The 24,472-nt window shown below is 47.5% G+C and overlaps 1 protein-coding gene across 1 annotated transcript in view; it reads left to right on the top strand.

Annotated features, from left to right (window-relative positions):
- Positions 1–21,624, top strand: part of GABRA5 (gamma-aminobutyric acid type A receptor subunit alpha5) — an 87,792-nt gene extending 66,168 nt beyond the window's left edge. The window contains exons 6-9 of the mRNA XM_055417528.2: positions 11,365–11,508; positions 13,748–13,900; positions 17,060–17,271; positions 21,325–21,624. Coding sequence (XP_055273503.2) covers positions 11,365–11,508; positions 13,748–13,900; positions 17,060–17,271; positions 21,325–21,624 — 809 coding nt within the window. The remainder of the gene's footprint in view (positions 1–11,364; positions 11,509–13,747; positions 13,901–17,059; positions 17,272–21,324) is intronic.
- Positions 21,625–24,472: the final 2,848 nt, after the last annotated feature.

The following is a 24,472-nucleotide window of genomic DNA, read 5'->3' as shown; positions in this document are numbered from 1 at the left end:
TTCGGTTTTGTTTCTCTCTTTTATTTCTTTGCTGAGACTTTCTAATTTTTTTTATTTGTTTCAAGCATGTCTGTAATTGATCATTGCGGCATTTTATGGTGGCTGCTTAAAAAATTCTTTGTCAGGTAATTCTAACTTCTCTGTCATATCTTCCTTGACATCTATTGATTTTCCTAAAAATCCAGTTTGATCTTCCTGGTTTTGATTAGGACACATGTGTTTTTATTGGAACCTGGACATTTTGTGTATTATATTATGACACTCTAGATTTACTGAAACCTTCTGTTTTAGCTAGACTTAAAATCACTGCTCTGCAGGGAAAGGTACAGCAGAGCCTCCTTACTGCCAGGTAGGCTTCCCCTCTGATGTTGGGAAAGATTGAAGGCAGGAGGAGAAGGGGACAACAGAGGATGAGATGGTTGGATGGCATCACCAACTCAATGGACATGAGTCTGAGTAGACTCCAGGAGTTGGTGATGGACAGGGAGACCTGGCATGCTTCAGTCCATGGGGTCGCGAGGAGCCGGACATGACTGAGCGACTGAACTGAACTGAACTGAGGCTTCCCCTCAGCTTCCGTTGACAGAGGGGGGCCTGGGTTCTGGCTGCTGCTGGGTAGATACAGGACCTCAAGCTCTGTACCAGTGTCCCCTGACACCATGGGGTAGGCTGGCCTTGGGGTGGTAGGAGTCTGAGCCTCCACTGAGCCTCCTATAACGCAGCCCCAGCAAGTGTCAGGAGGACTGCTCCTGCCCATTGGTGGGGGTCCAGGCTCCCCTTGTCCTCTCTCCCCTGCAGAGAGTGGGCGTCAGTTCTGCCCAGCAACAGAAGGCCCTGCCCCCTCAGGCTGGACCTGTCCTCAGAGCTGTTGAGGGGAAAGCCTAGCTCCCCACTCTCTTTGCGGGCCTGGGTTGGGGCAAAGCAGCATCTTTTCTGTGGTATTTGACTGGAGTCAAGAGATTATTTTCTGTCTTTTTCTTTTTTAAAGAGAAGCCACTCCCTGCATCCAAATGCCAGCTCCACTCTAGGGCCCTCCTGCCCTTGTTCACTCTCCATTGCCTTCAAGGAGTTATTTTTCATGTGGTGTCCAAAGTTAATAGTTATTACCTACTAATAGCCACTCTGCCATTACTGGCAGGGAACTTCCTTTAATTCTGAGAGTTTCCTTTAAAATTAATTTCCTTCTTTAATTCCAAAGGGATTTGGGGGATTAGAAGCATGTGTGATGAACCAACGTTAAGTTGCATGGGAATAAATCATTTTTGTTCAAATTATGATCTTCAAGTGCTACGTAGAGATAACACATACATTTACTTGGTGAAAGTAGTATAATGGAAAGGAACTCTCACTAGAATTTATTTAAACTACTGTTGCCATTGGGTGGACATCAGTAATTGGGACAAACCCTTCAAAAGATCCCTGGGGCACCTCATTTAGGAAACACTAAGTCATTATGGCACTTAAAATTATGCCATCTTTGCACCTTAAAATTACTCTCTTCATTTGATCAAAGGTAGAACACTAAAAGTCAAAGACTGTTATTTTTCATCATTATCTAAATAAATTCAAGTCAATGTGATGTTCAGATTTAATGGCAGTTATGTGCAGGGCAGGCAGCACAAAGCAATTTTTGGTGAAATAAAATATGTGAGCTTTTGAACGTTCTTCATATCATCTCATATTCAGCGACTCCCCAACTATAGTTATATAATTTATAATATTCAAAGCTAACATATGTATCTAATAGGACCTCTTCATTTCTACATTCATCCAAACCAAACATCAATTTATATATATATATATATAAATTTGTATACACACAAATGTACGCATTTTTGAACTTCATAGAGAGACAAAACCAATATAAACATTTCTTGAACTCAGTAGATATACAGAACTCTCATACCAAATTTATTTTTGTCTGCCTGATATTTTAAGATTGGTTTGAAATAGATGTGATCACTTATTTATATTTGCTGTTACTATCATTACTATGATATGCAAGGCAGCTTAGAAGATTTTCCTCATATATCATGTTTGCATACAATTGACCAAAAGCTAAAAAACTTCACTTTTCCTTAGCTTGTACAGTTTCAGCTCAGGACTAAATAGTTTTAGGAGGAGAAATACTATTCAGTGAAGTGTTTTTCTTACTTGTGTTTTTATCTTTTGGATTTACTCAAAATAGCTGCTTGGTCAAATAGCTCACTTCTACCCTTGGCATCCAAGGCTGCAGAGGCTAAATGTGATAATATAATGAGTTTCAAATTACCCAGTCCACAGCTCTCTGCTGTTAGGAGACAAAGCAATGCAGATAGTCATCATTATTCTGATGAGCCACATGCTCTGGCTTCTGTAATGCAGAACTGAATTAACATACATTTCTCTTATTGTTATATCTACTCTCAAGAATTCAAACAGTTATTGAAATTAGCCCTGGCTTCTAGAGCTATATTTCCCAGTCTGTAAGGAAATTCCTAAAAGATAGTTCAGTTCAGTCGCTCAGTCATGTCCAACTCTTTGCGACCCCACGGACTGCAGCACGCCAGGCCTCCCTGTCCATCACCAAGTCCTGGAGTTTACTCATACTCATGTCCATTGAGTCGGTGATGCCATCCAACCATCTCATCCTGTCGTTCCCTTCTCCTTCTGCCTTCAACGTTTCCCAGTATCAGGGTCTAATGGCATGGCTTAAATTTGGAAGAAAGTGCTTAAACAAATCAAGACTATTTAGAGAAGGAAATAGTCCTGTTTTTGTTGTTCATTTTATTTGTGAAGTTATGCCTTAAGTAGTAGACCAAGTTTCATGAGAAAACATCTGAATTGATGAGAATATACTCTAAATTCGATGTGGACACTATTTTGGTGGATCTCCAGTAGACAGGATTTCAGGCCATCATAAGTATCACGAGGTTGAGCTGTTAGAGTGTTCAAACATGTGAGATTATAGCTCTGCTACCTTGGGCATGCCAGTGCGGAGTGACTCTGCTGGTCTGCGGGTGTCCAGAGTGCAGGTTTCAGAGAGCCTGGCGTGAGGTCTTAGAGACACGGTGAAGCTTTGTCTGTGTTGTGCGTTAGTTGACCTTGATTACCGTCGAGCAGCTGTGTCGGGTGTGCTCGGCTCTCAGCACCCTGCGAGGTATAGTGGGAAACAGGCATGGCCAGTGTTCCAGGAGCTGGGCAGGTTAAATAATTCGGTGAAAACCCATGTGAAACTGAGAGCCATTTGGGGAAGCTCCTCATGGGGTTCGTATTTTGAACTAAGCCTGGAGGATCTGGATGGAAGAAGGCGTAATGGGTAAAGGATGAAACACTTGACAGGTGATGAGTTCGTGGAGGCACTGCACCTGCCCCTTTGGGGAAGAGACAGGACAGTGTCACAGTTCAGGTGCTACTGTTGTTCAATCGCTCGGTCATGGCTCTCTGTGACCTCGTGCTGCTGCTGTTGTTGTTAATATGCTGTTACTGTTGTTTAGGAACTAAGTCAGTCCCCGTGGACTGCAGCACGCCAGGCTCCTTTGTCCTCCACTGTCTCCCAGAGTTTGCCGAAATTCGTGTTCATTGAGTCACTGATGCTATCTAACATCTGATTCTCTGCTCCCAGACAGGAAGGGCCTTAAATTCCAAACTGTAGAAATAGACAGAGCAGTGATGTGGAATTAGGGGAGGATGTGCTGGAGTCGTTGTTTTGGAAACGAAAACAAGTGCTTGGAATGTCACGAGCAGTGGAGGTGATGGGAGCTGAGAGCAGGGTGGTGACCAGTGTGACAAGTGGATTGTGAGGTGGGCTCTGGGCCCATGTATGAGTCAAAGACGGCATCGTGATTTAACCAGGTGACTTGCAAGATGCTATTTTCTATGAGAAATTGGGAAGTGATTGGAAGGAGCTACTGGTGTGAATGTGTAAAAAGCTAGTTGGTTTATGAAGGGGACAGGAAAGTATGTGGACGGCTTTTCTCCTCATATTCCTGGACTGTGACTTGCTTCTCAGTCTTCTTCACAAAGGAAGCAGCCCTTCTACCCAGAGGGTGACAGTCCTTTGTCTTCTTCCCTGATTTGGTTCCACTTAAGTCTACACACATAGCGTGGTCTCTCAACTCTGCCTCAGACCAGCGGGCAGTCAGTGACCCCGTAACTTACAGAGACCCAGCTGGGCGGTGGTGATGGGCATCTGACCAGCAAACCTCAGCCTCCCACTGTTGCGTTCTGGGTAACAGAGCAGCAGTGTTACCTGCTCATCTCCATCTGCAGAGAGCCACACTCCTCAGCTGACTCTGGACAGGGAAGGACGCCTGGCAAAGCCCCACTGATCTCACTGGTACCTGCTGGATTGAAAGAAGGGATGCGGAGTGTCTCATAGGTCATTAGAGGTCATGTATCCACAGACATTTATGTTTTACAAAGTTTCTAATTTAGATTATGGAGTTGATGTGTCAGGTGTTGACTTGGTTTTCAGTTCAGGAGACTGACGGGCAGTTGAAGGCAGGTGGGTCTCACGGGTGATGGTTGGTGAGGTCACCCGGGACGGGTACTCTGCTGATTCCTACCTCAGTTTTAGAAGAAGGGGGAAGACTGAGGACACAGGCATTAGAGAACTAAACTCCTATACAGTTTGCCAATCATCAAAATTCTAATTACCTCCTAACCTGTATTTCTTCTAACATAGGCAGTGATGCACAGAGTAGAGGAGGCTTCCTCACTGTCTCATAGCCTGTCACAGAAGACTAACCAGTGGTTCCCACACACTTGGTTTGCTTCTGACAGACAGTTAGAAAGTGAACTCATGTACAAAGATCTTCTCATCAGACTGGATTTGACACCAAACAGAACTTCTATCCAACCTATGGCTATATTCCTTACAGTCGCTGTTTACTGTGGGTCTGCTGTGTATCAGGCATATGGTAAATACTTGGTTGTCACGAATTCATGTTACCCTGAAGCACCTCCAGGCTGTTTTTCTCAATCTGCAGATGAGAAAGCAGAGTTTAGAACATAAAGAGGTTGTGGAAGGTCATCCCACAGTGAAGTTCAGGATTATGCCAAAATGTTTCTCTCATAGTTAGACAAAAACTCGTGGCTTCTAAGAGGCCTTGTGAACAAGGGGTTGGTGTGCCGCTGTGGCCATTTATTCAGGATTTGCAGTGCCAGAAGAGGACAGATAGGAAGTGTCAACCCGGGGACAGAGCTGCTCGGAAAGCAGTGATGAATTGCCAAGTTGGGTGTGGGTGAAAATGTTTCGAACCTTCTTGCCTAGCTCTGCTGATGTATAGTTGGAGGAAGGCAAGCGTTTTTGGAGCTCTAAATCATGACAGATGATGGCGGCATGGCAAACTTGATGGCCTCGTTTACTGTTGTCCCAGCTAAGAGATTGGCTGCCACGTATCTGACACAAAGAGCAGAATTTAGTGCTGCTAAATGTCATTGATATCAATAGGCCATTTAATACTAGCAATTTGAAAAACAAGACGATATGAATTATTAGTTGACATTCATACATTACTCTGTGATTTAAAGTAACTTTTCTCTAGTTACAATTCTCAATTTCTGGGGTCCTTATTGTAAGATAAGCATTATAATCCAACCCACCCCATCCCCATCAGCAGTGGAGAAAGAGGCCTTCAGGTAACAGAGGCAACCTCTCCTCAGCTTCTGATCCTTGAAGCACAGCCAGGCTTTCCTGGTCTACATGCCCCTTAGCCCCAGAACTCAAGGACAGCCACACCCAGTCCCACGGAGAGAGTCAGGACCACATGCCCAGCCACACCCAGTCCTACTGAGAGTCAGGACCACATGCCCAGCCACACCCAGTCCCACGGAGAGAGTCAGGACTGCCTCCGCCGCCACACCCAGTCCCACGGAGAGTCAGGACCGCGTGCCCAGCCACACCCAGTCCCACAGAGAGAGTCAGGACCGCGTGCCCAGCCACACCCAGTCCCACGGAGAGAGTCAGGACTGCCTGCGCCGCCACGCCCAGTCCCACAGAGAGAGTCAGGACCGCGTGCCCAGCGGTCTGGTCTGTACCCTGCCATGTCTGCGCCTCCACCACCCCAAAGCTCCCAGCTGCATCCCTGCATCCTAGTCGGCTTCTCTCCAGCCCACCCAGGCGGGCACCCACCCCCTCCTGAAAGCCTCATTCGTCCCAAAGGCCCCCCTCTTCCCTGTGTCACCTCTCTTTGCTCTTTTCCCATCTTCCAGGAGGATACTGGCATTGAGTAGGTGGCTCCGCAGGTTGGGGAGGAGGGAAGGTGCATCGTTTTCTGTGCTCTCTGCTCTGACACATGTCTTTGTACCCTGTCATCTTTGGCTCTCAGAACTGCTCGGGTCACTGAGACCTATTGCCCCAAGTTTTGCACTCCTTTTTGAGCTTTTGGATTCACATTTCCCAGCTGGCTCACATCTTCCAGGGGTCATGGGGACCCCCGTACTTCTTTGGGGCAGGGAACAGACTCAAAGTCCGTGTGGTGTGTGGATTGGGACTGGAATGAGGGGTGCTGGTGGGCCATGGGCAGCCCTCCTTCCTGTGAACATTGTCAGGGTGGGGCCAGCCTCACAGAGCAGCAGCCTGGCCTGGGGAAAGGACAGGGGCACAGTACAGCAGGATGCGAGCTGCCTGCACCAGTCTGGGGACAGCGGGGAGCCTCATCACCGTCCACCACCCACTCCACACTCAGCCCCGGCCAGAACCCAGCGTGGCCACTCTGCTCCAGTCCATGTCTCAGGCCATGGCCCTGCAGTCTTCAGGGTGCTGTGCCGTGTGAATGATAGAAAGAGGGAAATCTCACCTTGTTTATGGGGAACTCAGGGAGCCATCAGCATATGCCTGACTGTGTCTGTGAGCAGACACTTGGAAAGCAGCTTGCCATGGTGGAGCGCATCGTCAGCCCCCCAGGCCACGCTGGCCACATCCCCCACAACAGAGAAGGGAACTTACAGCAGGACGGACGCACTTGTGATGGAGGGTTCAGTGCAGCCCAAAACACACTTCGGTATTACCTGAGACTTGGAAGGTCATGCTAATTTAAAAACACATGACAGGGACACTCAGCCTCCACTTGCTGTGTAATTCAAGTGCAGCATCTGTGGTATCCCACTAACTGGTGAGCGCTTCTGCTCTATTTACATCATACTGTTTGATTTCTTACTGATACACGATGGCACTGGAATCGTGTCACTAATTCTCAGGGTTCTAACTGCCCCCTCACCAAGGAGCCTTCTGAGAAGTTGGTTTCCCAACTCTGGGTGCTGCGGCTTTGCTCAGAGATAGGACACACTGGGTTTTGGAACCATGTTGACTAACACACGTCTGAGGGGAGAACACCCAGTGAAAGAGGAAAGTAATACGACCTCACCGAGAGATGTGTCCACCTGGAGCACTGTTCTGTGTTGCCCTCAGGTCGTCATTAGCCATCAGACACACACTGTGACTAGGAACGCTTGGGGTGCCCATCTGGGCCCGTATAAGCCATGGCAGCCCACCCAGACATTCTCCAATGGGAGCCAGTGCTGAGGCTGGACGGGCCTTCATGGTTCCTCTTACAACTTCACAACACACTCAGCAGCAACCGCCAGGAAAAGGGAACTTTGAAAAAACCAGGTTTATCACTCAGAGATCTCAGAGGGCACATAGCACACCCAGGGTCACGCAGCACAGTCATGGGTTAGGGAAACAGAAAGAACATAGATTTGGGGCTCTGCCTTTATTGGGGTCCAGAGTGGGGTGCTTAAGGTTTCACCAGTTCAGTTTTCATTGGCAAATTCAAAACATAAGAATGGGAATTAGGCGTTCTAACTAGGGAGAATTGGGGTCATCAGGTGGTCAGTTATCTAGGTCACCTTGGGTTTTCTTGAAGGGGAACTGCATGGGTGGGTTGGTCCTTTATCTAGTAGGGTATCTGGGAACATGCTTATGTGAGGTGAATGCCTTTTAAACAGGTGCCTTGGCAATCAGCAATTGAAAGCTTGATGCCAGGCACTTAACACTACAATTTAAAAAAGCTTATTATCAGTCACTTGCACTCCAGAGACCTACATACACATCATGTCCCTGGTATAAAGATTCTGTACCTAAGATGTGATGTCAGCCCAGTCTAAATCTGTAGATCCAGTTCAGGTCCAGCACAAGTCTCATCAGAGTATTCTGGGGAAAGCCTAATTCTAACGCGTGTGGGTGAAGATGAAAAGGGGACACCTTGCTCTTCCAGCTGCTGGTGTCGAGAGTTCTGCCTTCTGTGTGGTTAAGACGAGGCGCTTGAAATCGCGATAGAAAAAGGAAGCAGAACAGGCAATTCCACAGAGACAGCCTGTGCCCAAAGGAAACCTTACTTGTCAGAACAGGCCCCGCAAGGATGTGGGCGGGAGGAGTGGCTTAATGATTCCGCTGGCAGCACAGAAAACCTAGTTAAGACGGTGCGATTGGATACTTATAAAGGAAAATATGTACAGAAGTTAGCTCCCTGTATCAAGGCCCTAATGGTTAAAGATGGAGCATTCCAGCTTTGATCCTAAAGGTATAATGTCAGGAGGGCCTCTGAAATAAGATGCAGAGATTAAAAGGTTGATAAATTTAACTCACTTAAGATACCATTTGTGAAAAAAAAATTTTTTTTTAAGTGAGCAGTGACATAGGCAAACTTGAAGATGTTTACAACGCATGGAACAAAAAAAATTATGTATATCAGAATATGTAAAGAAAACATGATTCAAATGGGTAAAAAACACAATCAGATTTTATGAAGAAAACAGCAAAAAAAAAAAAAAAAAAGGCACCTTTGTTTAGTGATGTCGGTAAAACTACAGGGCAAACAATGCAGTGATCATATGATTATGGTCAAGTTTGGAATAGAACCTGTGGGGACAAAGTGAGTTCACAGAGGGCCTGGATGTTTCCTCTGTGTTAAATCAGTGTTTGCGCCATACTTGTTTATTATTTTTCAAATATTAGGAATGTTCTTTTGCAGGTAAATCAAGAATAAGGGAGTGTTGTGCACTTGCAGAGAAACTCGCACACTTAGTAGGAAGGAGTACTGCTCATCCCTGACCTGACCCTTCTTCTGGCGCCTGTGTGGAGGCCTGTGGCCACACGTGCACGCCTGCCCGTCGGCCCAGCAGTGGCTGCACCAGGCCCCCGCCTGGTGGAGTCCTGGAACCTGCCGCCCCGCCCCCGGACGCCTTCCCTGCCAGCCCGCCCGCCCGTCTCCTGAGACGCCTGCAGAGGCCCCCCATGAGGGCGCGCACAGCTCTTTGCGTCGGGGGTTGACGTCAGGCGGGGAGCCCAGCGCACAGGCTTGTGCAGAAGGCGCTGGGTGCTGGGCGTGGCAGCCGTGCAGAAGCTGGAGGTGTTTGGGTTCACCGTCGGGGGCCTTGGGAGACACGAGGAGCACTCGAGCGTGCGGGCCCCTTCACGCCGGCCGCTCGCGGAGCCGCTCTCCTCCAAAGCCTGTGACCCAGGCCCCCCGGAAGCGTGCCCACCGCCCTCCCAGTGCCTCTGCTGCCTCCTGCCTCTCAGCGTCTGGGCCCTGCAGGCCCCGCCCCTGCACCGACGCGCACTCCAGCCGCTGCCCCCGTGGCGTCGTGTGCTGACGCCCCCGATCTCACCTCCGCAGACCACCCCACTGAAAGCTGCGCCTCTCCCCTCGGCGTCGCGCTCACTACCGCCTCACATATAACATGTTCATGTGTATCTGTCTCCCTCTGTTTATTTTCCATCCACCTATTCTAGTGTTCTGCTGCCATGCACATGTTATCACAGACTTAGCAATTTAATTGAAACAACTTCAGTAGCCTTATTGTAGTCATCATTTTATAATATATACATATATAAAATCGTGACATTGTACACCTTAAACTTATACAATGATATGTGTCCACTGTATCTCAATAGTTAAAACGTTAAAAAATAGAACAACACTTGTATTATCTTCTAGTTCTACAGGTCAGACAGTGAATCTGCCTGGGGTCTCAGCTCTGGGTTTCCCATGGCCAGAATCGTGGTGTTGGCAGGGCTGCCCTCCCTTCTGGAAGCTCTGTGGGCAAGTCCGCATCCAGCCCCTCAGGCTGCGGGCAGGATTCAGTTCCATGATCTGCAGGTTGAAGTCTCTGTTTCTTGCTGGCTGTCACTAGGAGTCATTCTTGCCCATAGAAGGGCTGACTGCATACCTCGGGTCATGGCCCCTTCCTACACCTCTAAAACCAGCAATAGAAGTTGAGTACTTTCTTTCTGCTTCGAATCTCTCTGAACTGGGTCTCTCTGACTGGCGTCAGCTTGAGAAAGTTCTCTGTTTTTAAGAACTAAAGTGGTTATATTGGGTTCACTGGGATCATCTAGGAGATCTCCTGATTTTAAGGCCCATAGCTTTCATTTCATTTGCACAGTGCCTTTTGCCATGTAAGGTAACAGTCACAGACATGACGGCAGGGTTAAAGTTCCTGCTGCCTTCATCACCTGCCTGCCAGGACAGTGCAGACAATTGGACAAGTGCCTTCTGCAAAGTGAAACCTTTATAGGAGCTGATGTAGTCAGACGCTGCTGCAAGTTGTTAGAATCACAAACAAATGGAGACCAGTCATGAAGACTAGTCAAGCAGACAACCAAGTTCATCCTACAAATGAAGCTTGATTTAGCTTATTTTGTAAGACTAACTTGACCTGGGTCATTTGCCTCTAAGAATTAGAAGTAAAACTTAAACTGTTTCCCGGGGTTGATATGAGGTAACTACTGACCAATTCCATATCACTTAGGAAAATTCTAATATTGTAACCAACCACTTTGAATAATAAAGCATCAACTCTTTCCTGCTATACAAGCTGCTTTATAATGGTGTACCCCTGAGCCTCAATCCACGCTTTGGTTTGAGAGCTCTCGCTTTGCAAACTGCCTTTTTGGTGTGTGCACAGTGAACTTAGTCATTGCTTCTTGCCTGATTCATCATGTTTACTTTGACTCTTAATGAACCGTTGACAAGATGCTCTATGCGTTACACCCTGATGGAGCTCTCGTCAGCTCCTTTGTGACAGTGGGCAGCAGGCATTGTCACAATCCTGTTCTCAGATAGAAGTACTGAGCACAGATCAGGAGACTTGCCCCAGAGCATGGAGCTGGGAGAGCCCCGAGCCCTGTGGTCTCGGCCCCTGCGACCCTGCACCCTGAGGAGAAGACAGTCTATGGGAAGCACTGGGCATGACTTCTGAGCGCTGCGCCCTGTGGGACTGAGAAGGGCTTCGGCTGTGGAGCTGTGTGCCCTGGTGTGGCTGCCTGTGCTTTCTGTGGGTGGTCTGGCTCTTCAGCCGTCCGTCTCGCTGCTTTCATAGGCGTCTGTGGCTGCAGACGGTCCCAGGCTGACACCGCTTTGTGTCCCCGCCATGCAGATGCATACCCTAATTCCGAAGTCGCCTATGTCTGGACCAACGGCACCGCCAAATCAGTGGTGGTGGCAGAAGATGGCTCCAGACTGAACCAGTACCACCTCATGGGGCAGACCGTGGGCACGGAGAACATCAGCACCAGCACAGGTAGCCCTCCTCTCCCACACACCACGCAGGCGCATGCTCGGGGGGAGCCCTGGCTCTCCGGAGCCACAAGGAGATGCCACCTCCAGCCCCTCCTCCGGCCGCGCACGCAGGCGCGGCTGTGGCGTCGCAGCATTAAGGGTCATGAGGGACGTTAATCCGAGGTGCGTTTGCCCCCATGTGAGCATCAGTGACCACGGGCCCTGCTTATGTAACAGTCCTGCCAAGCACCGCAACGCCAGCAGCAGCCTCTGCAGCCAAGGCAGAGAGCTGCCTGCACGTTCTCCCGTTTACCTGCTCTACTGTTTCCCTGCTTGACCATTTCAGGGATTCCCCTGGGGTTGAATTTTGGAAAGCACAGCGAGCCGCATAGAAATAGCCATGGCCTTCGCGTGGTTGTCCTGACCTGGTGTTCTCAGACCCTAGCCCCAGTGGTCATGATCACCAACTTGGCTGTGAGCAGGGGAGGGTCCTCCAGGGCGCCAAGTGGCTGGAGAAGGATGGAGTGAGTCCTGTCTCAGCGTGAGTTCTAAGCCCCAGATGGTCCCCCGGTCAGCATCACTCTGTCAGCATCACCACCCCTGGGCGCTGGCCGGAAGCAAGGGACGCACAGTGCAGCCTTCCACTCAGCGCCCATCCACTGGAGAGGGCTGGTGTCCTCGGAAAGGGCCTAGCAGGCCTGGGAAGGGAAAGGAAGACGCAGCAGGCCCGGTTTTATGGGAACAAGTGGGAAGGTGGCATGGCAGATACTTGGGGTTAAGGATTGCAACACTAATAAAGAGTGCTACTGTTTCATGTCGTTCTGTAAACATTTTTAAATGGGATTCTGCCCCTATTTGCATTCAAAAAAATGACCTTTTTTGAATGTTATCTTATATTGCTATCTTTGACTCAAAAATAGAATGAAAAGAACCATGACAGCAAAAGAATTTGTAAGTAGGAGAGTCACTTCAAATCTGAATGCAAAGAAACAGAATGGCGTTTTCCCTCTTCTCAAGCATTGAGAGGCAAAATCGGATCATGGTAAAATGTCTTTGCTACTAGCACACCTCCCCCGCTTCTCTGTGTCCCTGTCTCCTGCAGGACAGAGCCCAGGCCCTCCTCTCCCCTGCCTGGGGCTGTGGGGAGGACGTGGTGCCTCTCGGCCCTGTGGGAACTGTGGTCTCCTCTTCTGTAGGGAGCAGGTTTTGCCACATGTGATCTTAATTCATGCTGTGAGGAAAGGCACATAGGGACACACCCTCAGCTGACCTTACTGAGCGCTGGGCTTTGAGTCCAACAGCGCGCTTCAGCCAGTCTCAAACGCCTCAACACTGTGCCTGTGCTGCAGTCTGACCACCCTCAAACAGATGGCCCCATCTGGGGTCCACCTCAGCAGAGGCCCCCGACCCTCCACCCGCATCCACAGTTCTGCCAGGCTCACTGGCCACACCGTCTGATTCTTCCAGCCAGTCAAAGGACTCTTGTCCTCAGATCAACTCAGCTCTGCCTTCACGTCTCGAAGCATCCTTCACATCTCCCCAGGGAGAGGCAGACTCACGCAGCAAAGGCGCCCGTCTCACCCCACTCCCTCTGTAGCCCCTTGGCTCCTTACCAGTTCACCGTCAGTGCAGCGTCGTTCTCCGCAATGAAGGGGAGGTCGGCGCTCACCTCCCACACGGCCAGGCAGATCCAGAGAAGGCACTGGGGCATCGCCAAGGAGATACCCTCGCTCTCCCTGGGAGGTGCGGGAGCTCAGTGCGGTCAGGACCCGCCGCCTCCTGGGTCTGCTGCTTCTCACCCCCCAGCCAGGGGCGGGGCGCTGAGCCTGTGGCGGCCTGGAAGCCCACCGCCCCTGCCAGCCCTCTCTGGCTGGGAAATGAGGCAAAACCCTGCACCCGCAACAGGGCTCTGTGATGTCCTGAGTTATATGTAGAGAGGCTAAATCCTGAAATCCCGAGGGCAGGAGCAGTGAGGGGAGCAGGTGGAGAGCGGCACAGATTGTAACCAGGGATTAGGAAACACAAATCTGATTTTCCCCGGAAAAGCATCCACCCGCAGAGGCTCTTCAGAGGCCGCGGGTCAGGAGACTTACAAAACAACCAGCCTCTCCTTCACCCGAACAACACAATTAAACGCTTGTGCAAAGGGAAGGTGGAGAGAAGGGAGCTCCCGAGGAGACTGTGACCAGGGTCAGGAAGCACAGGGCAGGAGTGTAGGGTTTCCTTTAGGTGTCTGACTGCCCTGATTTGCTTATTTGCAGGTGAATACACAATCATGACAGCTCATTTCCATCTGAAGAGGAAGATTGGCTACTTTGTCATCCAGACCTACCTCCCCTGCATAATGACCGTCATCTTGTCACAAGTGTCCTTTTGGCTGAACCGAGAATCAGTTCCTGCCAGGACAGTGTTTGGTGAGTGTACCTAACCCAGGCCTGCAGATTGTGTTCTGCCTAGTCTAACATCCCATAAAACAACAGCCCAGAGCTGCCTGTCTATTCTGTGACCTTGAAAACAAATTCAGTCTTAAAGACTAGATTTAGGGCTGCTTTCTGAACCAGGGTTCAGAGTAATTTGATCATCGTTTCCCTCCTGAAAAGCCTTTCACTGGTAGCCTGTTTGTTTTTTTTTTCTTTTTTTTTCGGGGGGTCTGGGCAGGACAGTGTTTTTGAAATCTCCAGCAATCTGACTTACATGAGATTTAGCTACAGTATTTTCACACGTCTCATGAAGTACTATTTTCTATATTATTAGGCAGTTTTCTTTGAAATCTGCATGCCACTTCAAAATTAACTCCCAAGTTGCAGTCAGTATATTGCATGTGATATGATAGTAATAGGTTATATACATAAAATACAATACAATAGTAATAGATTATGTATATATAATACATATTACCGTGTGTGTGTTTGTGTATGTGTGTGTGTTAGCTGCTCAGTCGTGTCCAACTATTCGTGACTTCATGGACTATAGCCTGCCAGCCTCCTCTGCCCATGGAATTTTCTAGGCAAGAATACTGGGGTGGGTTGCTGTTCCTTTCTCCAGGGGACCTTCCCGACCCAGGGAGCGAACGCATGTCTCCTGCATTGCAGGCAGATTCTTTACTGCTGAACCACCAGGGAAATGCTGCATACTACCATATGTATGTATAAATATGGGCTTCCCAGGTGGTGCTAGTGATAAAGAATCCACCTGCCGATGCAGGAAATGCAAGAAATGTGGGTTCGATCCCTGGGTCCGGAAGATCCCCTGAAGAATGAAATGATAACCCACTCCAGTATTCTTGGCTGGAAAATTCAATGGACAAAAGAGCCTGGCAGGCTAAAGTCCATGGGACCACAGAAATTCAGAAACAGCTGAGTGACTGAACAAGAACAACAAATGTATAAATAAACAAATATATATTAGATGTATGCATGTATGATGTGTGTGTATATGTCTGCGTATGTATGATGCGAATCTAGAGTATTATCTGACATCCCTGAGACATAAATCAAGTTTAGCCAGATCTAGCTAGCTAGTACCTTGACACAGCAGACGTGATCCAATGTTTAACTCTTACTTGGACGCTCATTTCCTCAAATTCAACATTAAAAGTAATCTTATGGGTCAGTTGTAATGGATATTCACATCTTTCTAAACTGTAAAGTGCTGTTCCCACCTCAGCTCTTCCTATTGTACCTTTTCTTCCAAAGAAGGAAAGGTGCCCTGCATTTCCTGCCAACACTCCTGTAGGTGGAAGAAGGCGGAGATCCTGGAGATTTCCAGGAAGGGCCCAGGACTGGTGCAACCAACTCTCTGCCTCCAACCACGTGCTTTGTCTGTCTCCTCTGATTTAGCATCAGGAAGGTGTGGGGGTTGGCTTGTGGCTAGACAGTGTTCCCCCAGCTCTTTAGGAGAACATTAGTAGGTGGGCAAGGAAAATAATTTAGTTTGGAGGATGCCTTGTATTCCAGTCTGCTTCCTCGTAGAGATTTTCAACTAGTGTTAGGATGTTAAAAGACTCAAGGAGACGCAAGAAGCCTGTTTAGGTCACACACAGAGCACTGCTCTCTGGCACAGTGATGAACTGGATTTCTAAGAAAAATCAAAGATGATCACTGATTTCTCATTAAGCATCAGTTCCATGCACAGTGCCATGTTCGGTGAGGGTATGTAAATATCTGAAGGATGACACTGAATGAACACTAAGCTGCTGTGACCACCAGCAGCATTGCACTCTTTTGATGCTGTTTTCTGGGGCTGCCCTAGTACAGTTCCTCCCACTGAGGGCTCAAGCAATACAAGTTAACTGCCAGGAGTTAACTGTTCTGGAAGCTACAAGTCCGAAATCAGCAGAGTGGCTTTTCTCAGAAGGAAGGCTCTGTGTCTGGCCTCTCTCCTAGTTTCTGGTAGTTTCTTGGCATGTGGCAGCATAATTCATAATTCTGGGCTTCACATGGGGAGTTCCCTGTGTGTGTGAGTATGGGAGAGAGATACCAGTGATATTGGATTAAGGCGTGCCCTAATAACCTCACTGTAACTTCATTAGTTCTGTAAACACCATGTTTCTAAGTAAGATCTGGAAAGTAATTCTGAGTTCCAGAGATTAGTACTTCAACCTCTGAAATTGGGGAGGATGGCGCACAGTTCCACTGGAACAGCTGCATTGCACTCACACCCCGTGTGTAGACGTGTACCCTTATGCAAGCAAAACTGTGCTAAGAGGAAAGACACAGAGATGTGGAAACTACATGGGCTGTAAGTGTTCAGCAGACCTGGGTCCTAGTATTGGCTCTCATTTGCCAGCTGGTGAATTTGAGCGCATTACTATTTTTAAATCTTTAAGCTCCTCACCTGCCAAATGTGAATATTGACACCCATCCAGAATGTAGCTTAAATAAGGGGCTGGCCCCTAGCAGACGCCCAGTAAAGGCTCAACAGCTCCCTCTGAGGATCTAGACTTGCTGTATGCTCACTGCAGATTTCCCTAGAAGACAAGGCAGATGGCTACAGGCATCTTACACAGCAGCCTCAAGGTGACCCAGTTCTTTCTTAGAGGGAGTGCCAAGACCTAGATTCAGATGTGGTACTTCTGTTGCACTCGGGTCTTCGAGTCTGCAGGCTCTGTTAGGTCCGTGTGAAAGCAAGTCTGCTCTGCAAGTTTTCAGGAGCCCACGGTTTGTCAGGTGCAGTGAGTCTTTGTGAAGTGCTTCCCCAGAGCCGTGGGAACATCCCTGCCCGTCTCAGCTCGACTTTTCTGAGGAACACAAAGATGCCCCAGTCTTCTAACTTATACATGTTGGGCATCCGCTCTCTGCAGGGCTCAGGGCAGGACAACAGGGACACAGTTAGGGTGTGTGTACAAATCAGACCCAATCCCTGCCCACCTTGATCTATATTCTAGCGAAGGAGACAACTGATAAGGAAACCAAGTAGTGTTTAAATGAATGTATTGTGCTATGAGACTCGTAGAGAGAGACCTGGGCTGAGAGACAGTTTCTTTCTGTCTTTGTCTCATGCAGGGGTGTTATCCTGGGGTCCAGTGCTAGAGCTGACCCTTGTTCCATTCTCCCCCCCTTATCCTTGACCAGGGGTGACCACGGTGCTGACCATGACGACCCTCAGCATCAGCGCCCGGAACTCTCTGCCCAAAGTGGCTTACGCAACAGCCATGGACTGGTTCATAGCCGTGTGTTACGCTTTCGTGTTCTCTGCGCTGATCGAGTTTGCCACCGTCAACTATTTCACAAAGAGAGGCTGGGCCTGGGATGGGAAAAAAGCCTTGGAAGCAGCCAAGATCAAGGTACTGACTTCATTTTCCTCCTTACTCCAGAGTAAATGGACCTGATTTTATGTCCAACTATAAAGCCAAGTGTTTCTCTTCCCTACATCCCTCCCCCTGAAAAATGATTCCTTCCCTTATATTCACGGACCTTACAAAGTCTTATAACAGGTCGTGTTTTAACTTTATTTTCAGTCACCAGCTTCATTCAAGGGAAAGATCTGATTTCATGTGGGTGGTTTGGGCTTGTTTATACTCAGGCCTATTACTTTTGATGAAGTACCTTCTGTCTGTTCAGGGACTGCTTACCCAGTTTTGAATTGTACAGTCAATGGTTCTGCTCATTCTTTTGCCACTTCACCATGCGATGTGTCTTCTGCAAGGTGGCTGAAGGTCATGAAGGGAGCATTTGAATTATTGAAAGCAACACAACAGCAAACACACCCGATTCTACTCATGAGATGATCTGGCTTGCTTAAACAAGGCAAGAGTTATTGTGGGAAGCATTTTTCTCTGCAGAGCAATTAAGTGCCAAGTATATACAGAGAGATTGGTGCCTGAATCTAAAAAAAATATTTGAAGAAAAAGGTTGTGCAACATTCCAACTTGAACCAGGTCCTTGGGGAAAAGAAAATAACATACATGGAAGAGAAAAGAAGTAGCACGCAGTGAAGGACTCATTACAGCATACATAGATCAAACGAGCAAGTGAGAGACAAGGGTGAGCAGGCCAGAGTCGCCAGAGTAGACTGGAAACGCCATCTGTCCTTTGGACACCATCATGAGGGCAGTCCTGGGGCCTCCCTGGAGACCGGACCCCAGACCCCAGACCCATGATGGTGCCTGGACACTCTGCTGCTGCTGAGGGCACTCAGGGGTGCGCACCCACAGCTGCATTCAACACAGCAGTTCTTTTCTTACGAAAAGTCCACAGTTCTGATTTGACCTGGCCCATCGCATTCTTCCTACTTCCAAGCACCATGAGTCCACTCCCACACCGAGGTTTCAGTCATGCAAGAAAGACCTGCTTCCAGGCCCAGCTCACCTGTATGGAGATGGAGGAAGGCCCAGTGGGCCCGTATCAGGCCCCTGAGGGCAGGGGTGGAGGGGAGAGGTGCCCGGGCCGGGTGGGGGCTTGACAGGCATGACGCTCCCAGACGGGTGTGTCTGGGGGAGGTGACGGGGGCAGGAGCCAGCTGAGCAGAGCCGGCAATTGGCGGAGAGCTGGGAGAACACTGCAGAGGCAGGGGACGGTTGTTGGACTGGGGGCTCTTGACTGAAGGGTCCCAGTAGGCAGAGAGGGGCTTCCTGGCCCCATGTTGCCAGGAAGTAAACGTTTGCTATGGGTCTGGTGACGGTGACCTGGATGTGGCCCCTGTGAGCGGGGCAGCCAGCTAGGAGGAACTGGGGCCATCAGGCTTATGTCTGTGAGCCTAGGAGGAAGGCGGAGCGGCGAGAGGCCCTGAATGTTCCCAAAGTGGGCTGTCATCGTCGACAGCCACCTCACTTTCCCGCACACGGCCTCCCTGCCCTTCCCACTCATCACATGTCTCAACACAGACCAGAAGGGAGAGGAGGACTTGGAGGTAAAGTAGCTTGTCTCACTCCAGACTAGCACTGAGGTCCTGGAAGACTGCGTGTTGCCCCCAGAGGTTGTGGAGCAGGGGGTCCCATGCCTTCGGCCGGTGGAGGCATCAGGGTATCTGCAGGCATCCAGGCCAGCAAGCCATACTTTAGACGTGGTGGTGAGCATGAATAAGGAAGCACATCGTTACTCTCTTTGCGTGAACTGGCTTTTACTTACAAGCGGCGAAAATTTGAACACCAAACTGTTTGCCATCATTACCTGTTGGGGTCTTCAGAGTTGGGGGTGCCAGGCAGTTTTTAGGGGTGAACACCTGTGAAGGAAGTGGTCTGCTGGCCTCTATGCCCTGAGCTGGGCAGCAAGTCTTCCCCGGAAGGAGCACCAGGGGCCCCTCTCCGACCACCGTGGCAGCCCTAAGGCTTGTGCGCCACCTCGCCTGAACAAGACACCGCTCCTGAGACCACCCCGCTGTCCTCCAGTGTCTGCTCTGCCCTGCTTACCCCAGGACATGAAGGCTGCACAGGACACTGATGGAGCTAGACTGTCAGGCTGGTGGCAGCCCCGATGGGTGTGTACAGAGCCACAGAGTCTGCAAAGAGCCCTCCTGGAAAGTTGCTCACAGGCCGTGCTCTGCTCTGAGGCTCCTGGTCGTCCTTGCTGTGGGCCTGGGTTCTCCTGCTCCTTGGGTCTGTACGCACGCTTTCCACCGCTGCTTCCTGCTCCCTCTCCATGTCCTTCCTCTCTGCTTTTTACCTTTCACATATTTTTAATAGTTAATATATTTTCTTTTCTTTTTTAAAACTATAGTCACCAGGCTGTGCACTACATTTCCTGATCTTATTTATTTTAAAACTGGAAGTTTGTACCTTTTGACCACCTTCATCCACTTTGCTCCCCACCCCACCCTGGCCTCTGCTGACTACCAGTCTGCTCTCTGTATCTATAAGTTTAGCTTTTTGTTTATTTGGATCCTACATGTAAGTGAAGGCATACGGTATTTGTCTGATTTATTTCACTTAGCACAGTGCTTTCAAGATCCATCCCTGTTGTAAATGGCAGGATTTTCTTCATTTTTATGGCTGATTAGTATTCCATTGTGTGTGTGTGTGTGTGTGTGTGTGTGTGTGTGTAGTATATAGTATAAGGCTTCCCTGGTGGCTCAGCAGTAAAGAATCCACCTGCAATGCAGGAGACACAGAATCAATCCCTGGGTCAGGAAGATCCCCTGGAGAAGGAAATGGCAACCCACTCCAGTATTCCTGCCTGGGAAATGCCATGGACAGGGGAGCCTGGTGGGCTACAGTCCATGGGGCCGCAAAAGAGTGGGACACAACTTAGCAATCAAACAGCATTCATATATATATACACACACGTATATATGTATATTCATGGTCAGTCACTTCAGCTGTGTGTATATGCATATATATACATATATATATATATATATATATATGTGCATTTTGTTTAACTATTCATCTGTTGATGGATACTTGTTGTTACCAATCTTTGCTATTGTGAGTAATACTGTCTTGGATGTGAATTTCTAGAACAGGCAAAATAGTTTATGGCATAAAAACTCAGAATAGTGGTTCCTTTTGCTGTGGTGAGGATGGAAATGGGCTGGGAAGGGGCTGGAAGGGTGACCTTCTGGAGTGCAGGTGGTGTTCTGTCTTGATCACCAAGATGGTGATATATTATCTTTAATGTATCCCTGTGTTTTTCTAAATGTAACTCAATGAGACTATGTTAACTTGGTAAAAGAACAGAATTTTCCCCAACATTCTGTCATGCGAATTTGCAAACATGGAAATGTTGAAGAATCACACAGTGAAAACCTCTACCATCAACAGTTTACCGTGCTTGTGTCATCGCCACCTATCTGTCACTTATATCACCTAACATCTACCTATCCATTCATCCAGCCAGCCATCCTAATCTGTCAGTGCTTCTTCACTCTTGATGGATTCGAAGTAAATAGTCCTTTTCCCACTAAATAATTCAGCAAGCATATCACTAATTAGAGTTCAATATTCGTTTACTGTTTGACTCTTTTGAAGCAAAAATTTACATAGTATGACATGCACAAACAGTAAGAGTACTCTTGAGAAGGTTTGACCAACATGCTCACCTGTATCTTGAAAAGGTTTGACGAACATACTCACCTGTATAACCCAGATCCTTATGAAGACAGACCACATCATCACACTCCAGAAGGCCACTGTCCCCCTTCCCAGTCCATTTCTGTCCTCGCTTCACCAAAGGGAACCATTGCCTAACTTTTCTACAATAAACTATTCTGCCTGTTCTAGAATTTCACATCCAAGACTGGCCACATGGGGTTCTAAGCCTAGAAGTCTGTGGAAGTCTGTCCTCTGCCAGAGATAAGCTGATCCCCTGTCTGTCTCTGTCTTTTGAGAGAGAAACCTTTAGAAGAGAACTGATAGTGGCTTGCAAACATCATGCCCTTACATTCTTCTTGTATTTTGCAGAAAAAGGAACGTGAGCTTACAATAAACAAGTCAACAAATGCTTATACTACTGGGAAGATGACCCACCCTCCAAACATCCCAAAGGAGCAGACCCCCGCAGGGACCACAAATGCCTCTTCAGCTTCAGTAAAACCTGAAGACAAGACTTCTGAAAACAAAAAGACTTACAACAGCATCAGCAAGATTGACAAAATGTCCCGAATTATATTCCCACTTCTGTTTGGCACTTTCAACCTAGTCTACTGGGCAACATATTTGAATAGGGAGCCAGTGATTAAAGGGGCTACCTCTCCAAAATGAGCTTTCGTGCTCCCAAACTCCAAGAGAGCCATACGTCAGTGACGGGCACCAAGGAGAAGTTGAACTCGGGGGTCTCCCTTATGTGGGCACTATCTTTCAGGAAATTTTTGCATGTTTAATTATATGTACAAATAATATTGCCTTGGTGTTTCTATATATAATGTCAGATGTTTCAGAGATGACACATTGATAAATAAATCAAGCCACTTTCTAGAAAAACAGGAGACATGGCACTGACACTCAGATGCTCAGCACCTTACACTGATAGTTTACTAACAAGTATATTTTTAACTGTTCCAACTGTTACCTAACAATGTTTTTTATACTTCAGATGTCATTTCATACAAATTTTCCCAGCAAATAAATATTTTAGGAAATGCTCCATTATTATTACTTGACCAACTCTAACAAGAAACATATCACAAAGAGCACATTTTGCATTGAAAATGAAACTGGGCATTTATGTACAAAACTAATTGCCTTTGATAATTCTTTGAAATTAAAGAATTTAATTGCTCTGAAATTAAAACTACTGCATGATCTTATGTTAAGAAATAAAATATTTATGCAGACATTTAATAATAGAAGCATACAGTATGTTAGATTAACAGATAAAATATTTCCCCAAGGAAAAATTTAACTGCCTAAAAAATTTTTTTTGGTGGAGTGAAAGTGAAACTTACTTCTCTCCCTCTGACCACCCACCCCCCACTGACTAACTGAACAATGACCAAGAAAGAAAAGATCTTAACACAAACAGTAGTGTGATGACAGTCTTGGCATCTGACCTGAGCATCCACTGTCTGAAACACTGACCACAGTTCACTGCAGCCAGAGTGTAGTGCTTCAGTGGTGAGAAATTGTAACTGGATTGTTTTCCACTTTATTTCCCTGTCTGTTATTTCATGATTGACTTACTGCTCTGTTAGCTTTTGTATCTGAACCTTAAATGTTCATTAAAAAATAAAAATGAAACTGATCTTGTGGGAAAAACGTCATTTTCTGAAAATATTTCAAATTTTGGTGGGCGTACGGACTCATTTTCTAAAGATGACATGAAGGAAACCCATCATGAAGGTGCTTGGGAAGAAAGCCTCTTACTTGGCTGGTCATCTCTGTTCCAGTCTGATTCTTCTGGGTAGCAAGTAAAGAGAAAGCTGCCTTCAACCACAATGAGGTGAATAGGTAGAACCAGAAGTTCTTTCCATCACATACATCTCCAAGATAACAGTGCTCCACCCGTCTCTGCTCGATAGAGTCCTCCCTGAAGGTAAGGTTACTGCTTAGCCCTCCACGCCCTTCCTTTGGCTGTTTGTGAAGAGTGATACAAAGAACCGCGTACAGACCATCTACTCACTGTTAGAGGACAACACGCATGAGAGGAACAGTTTCTATTTCGTCTCATAAAAGGGATTCTATGACTGTTAGCAAATGGCATCAAAGTTCAGTTCAGTTCACTCACTTAGTCATGTGCTACTCTTCGCTACCCCATGAACTGCAGCACGCCAGGCGTCCTTGTCTGTCACCAACTTCCGGAGTTTACCCAAATTCATGTCCATTGAGTCAGTGATGCCATCCAACCATCTCATCCTCTGTTGTCCCCTTCTCCTGCCCTCAATCTTTCCCAGCATCAGGGTCTTTTCAAATGAGTCAGCTCTTCACATCAGGTGGCCAAAGCATTGGAGTTTCAGCTTCAACATCAGTCCTTCCTTCCAATGAACACCCAGGACTTATTTCCTTTAGGATGGACTGGGTGGATCTCCTTGCTGTCCAAGGGACTCTCAAGAGTCTTCTCCAGCACCACAGTTCAAAAGCATCCATTCTTCGGCAATCAGCTTTCTTCACAGTCCAACTCTCACATCCATACATGACCACGGGAAAAACCATAGCCTTGACTAGCCGGACCTTTGTTGGCAAAGTAATGTCTCTGCTTTTTAATATGCTATCTAGGTTGGTCATAACTATCCTTCCAAGGAGTAAGCATCTTTTAATTTCACAGCTGCAATCACCATCTGCAGTGATTTTGGAGCCCCCCAAAAATAAAGTCAGCCACTGTTTCCATTGTTTCCCCATCTATTTGTCATGAAGTGATGGGACTGGAAGCCATGATCTTCGCTTTCTGATTGTTGAGTTTTAAGCCAAACTTTTCACTCTCCTCTTTCACTTTCATCAAGAGGCTCTTTAGTTCTTCACTTTCTGCCATAAGGGTAGTGTCATCTGCATATCTGAGGTTATTGATATTTCTCCCAGCAATCGTGATTCCAGCTTGTGCTTCTTCCAGCCCAGCGTTCCTCATGATGTACTCTGCATAGAAGTTAAATAAGCAGGGTGACAATATACAGCCTTGACGTACTCCTTTCCCTATTTGGAACCAGTCTGTTGTTCCATGTCCAGTTCTAACTGTTGCTTCCTGACCTGCATACAGGTTTCTCAAGAGGCAGGTCAGGTGGTCTGGTATTCCCATCTCTTTTCAAATTTTCCACAGTTTATTGTGATCCACACAGTCAAAGGGTTTGGCATAGTCAATGAAGCAGATATAGATGTTTTTCTGGAACTCTCTTGCTTTTTCCATGATCCAGCAGATGTTGGCAATTTGATCTCTGGTTCCTCTGCCTTTTCTAAAACCAGCTTGAACATCTGGAAGTTCACGAATCAAAGTTAAACCCACCTAAACTGACTACTTCACGGAACTTAATTCTTAAAAATCCATACACCTCAGCATGTTTGATGGACACAGATATGGTCATAGCCATGGACACACATATAGGCACATTTTCAGAAGTCTTTTATCTTGAATAACTATATAAATGCTTATAGCATCCACTCACTGAAAACTCCCAAGTACTTA

Source organism: Moschus berezovskii, chromosome 21 (genome assembly GCF_049115385.1).
Source record: "Moschus berezovskii isolate FMDL1 chromosome 21, NW_MosBer_1.0, whole genome shotgun sequence".
Taxonomy (NCBI): Eukaryota; Metazoa; Chordata; class Mammalia; order Artiodactyla; family Moschidae; genus Moschus; species Moschus berezovskii.
The sequence above is the reverse complement of the archived record's forward strand: the minus strand, read 5'-3'. Positions and strand labels throughout refer to the sequence as shown.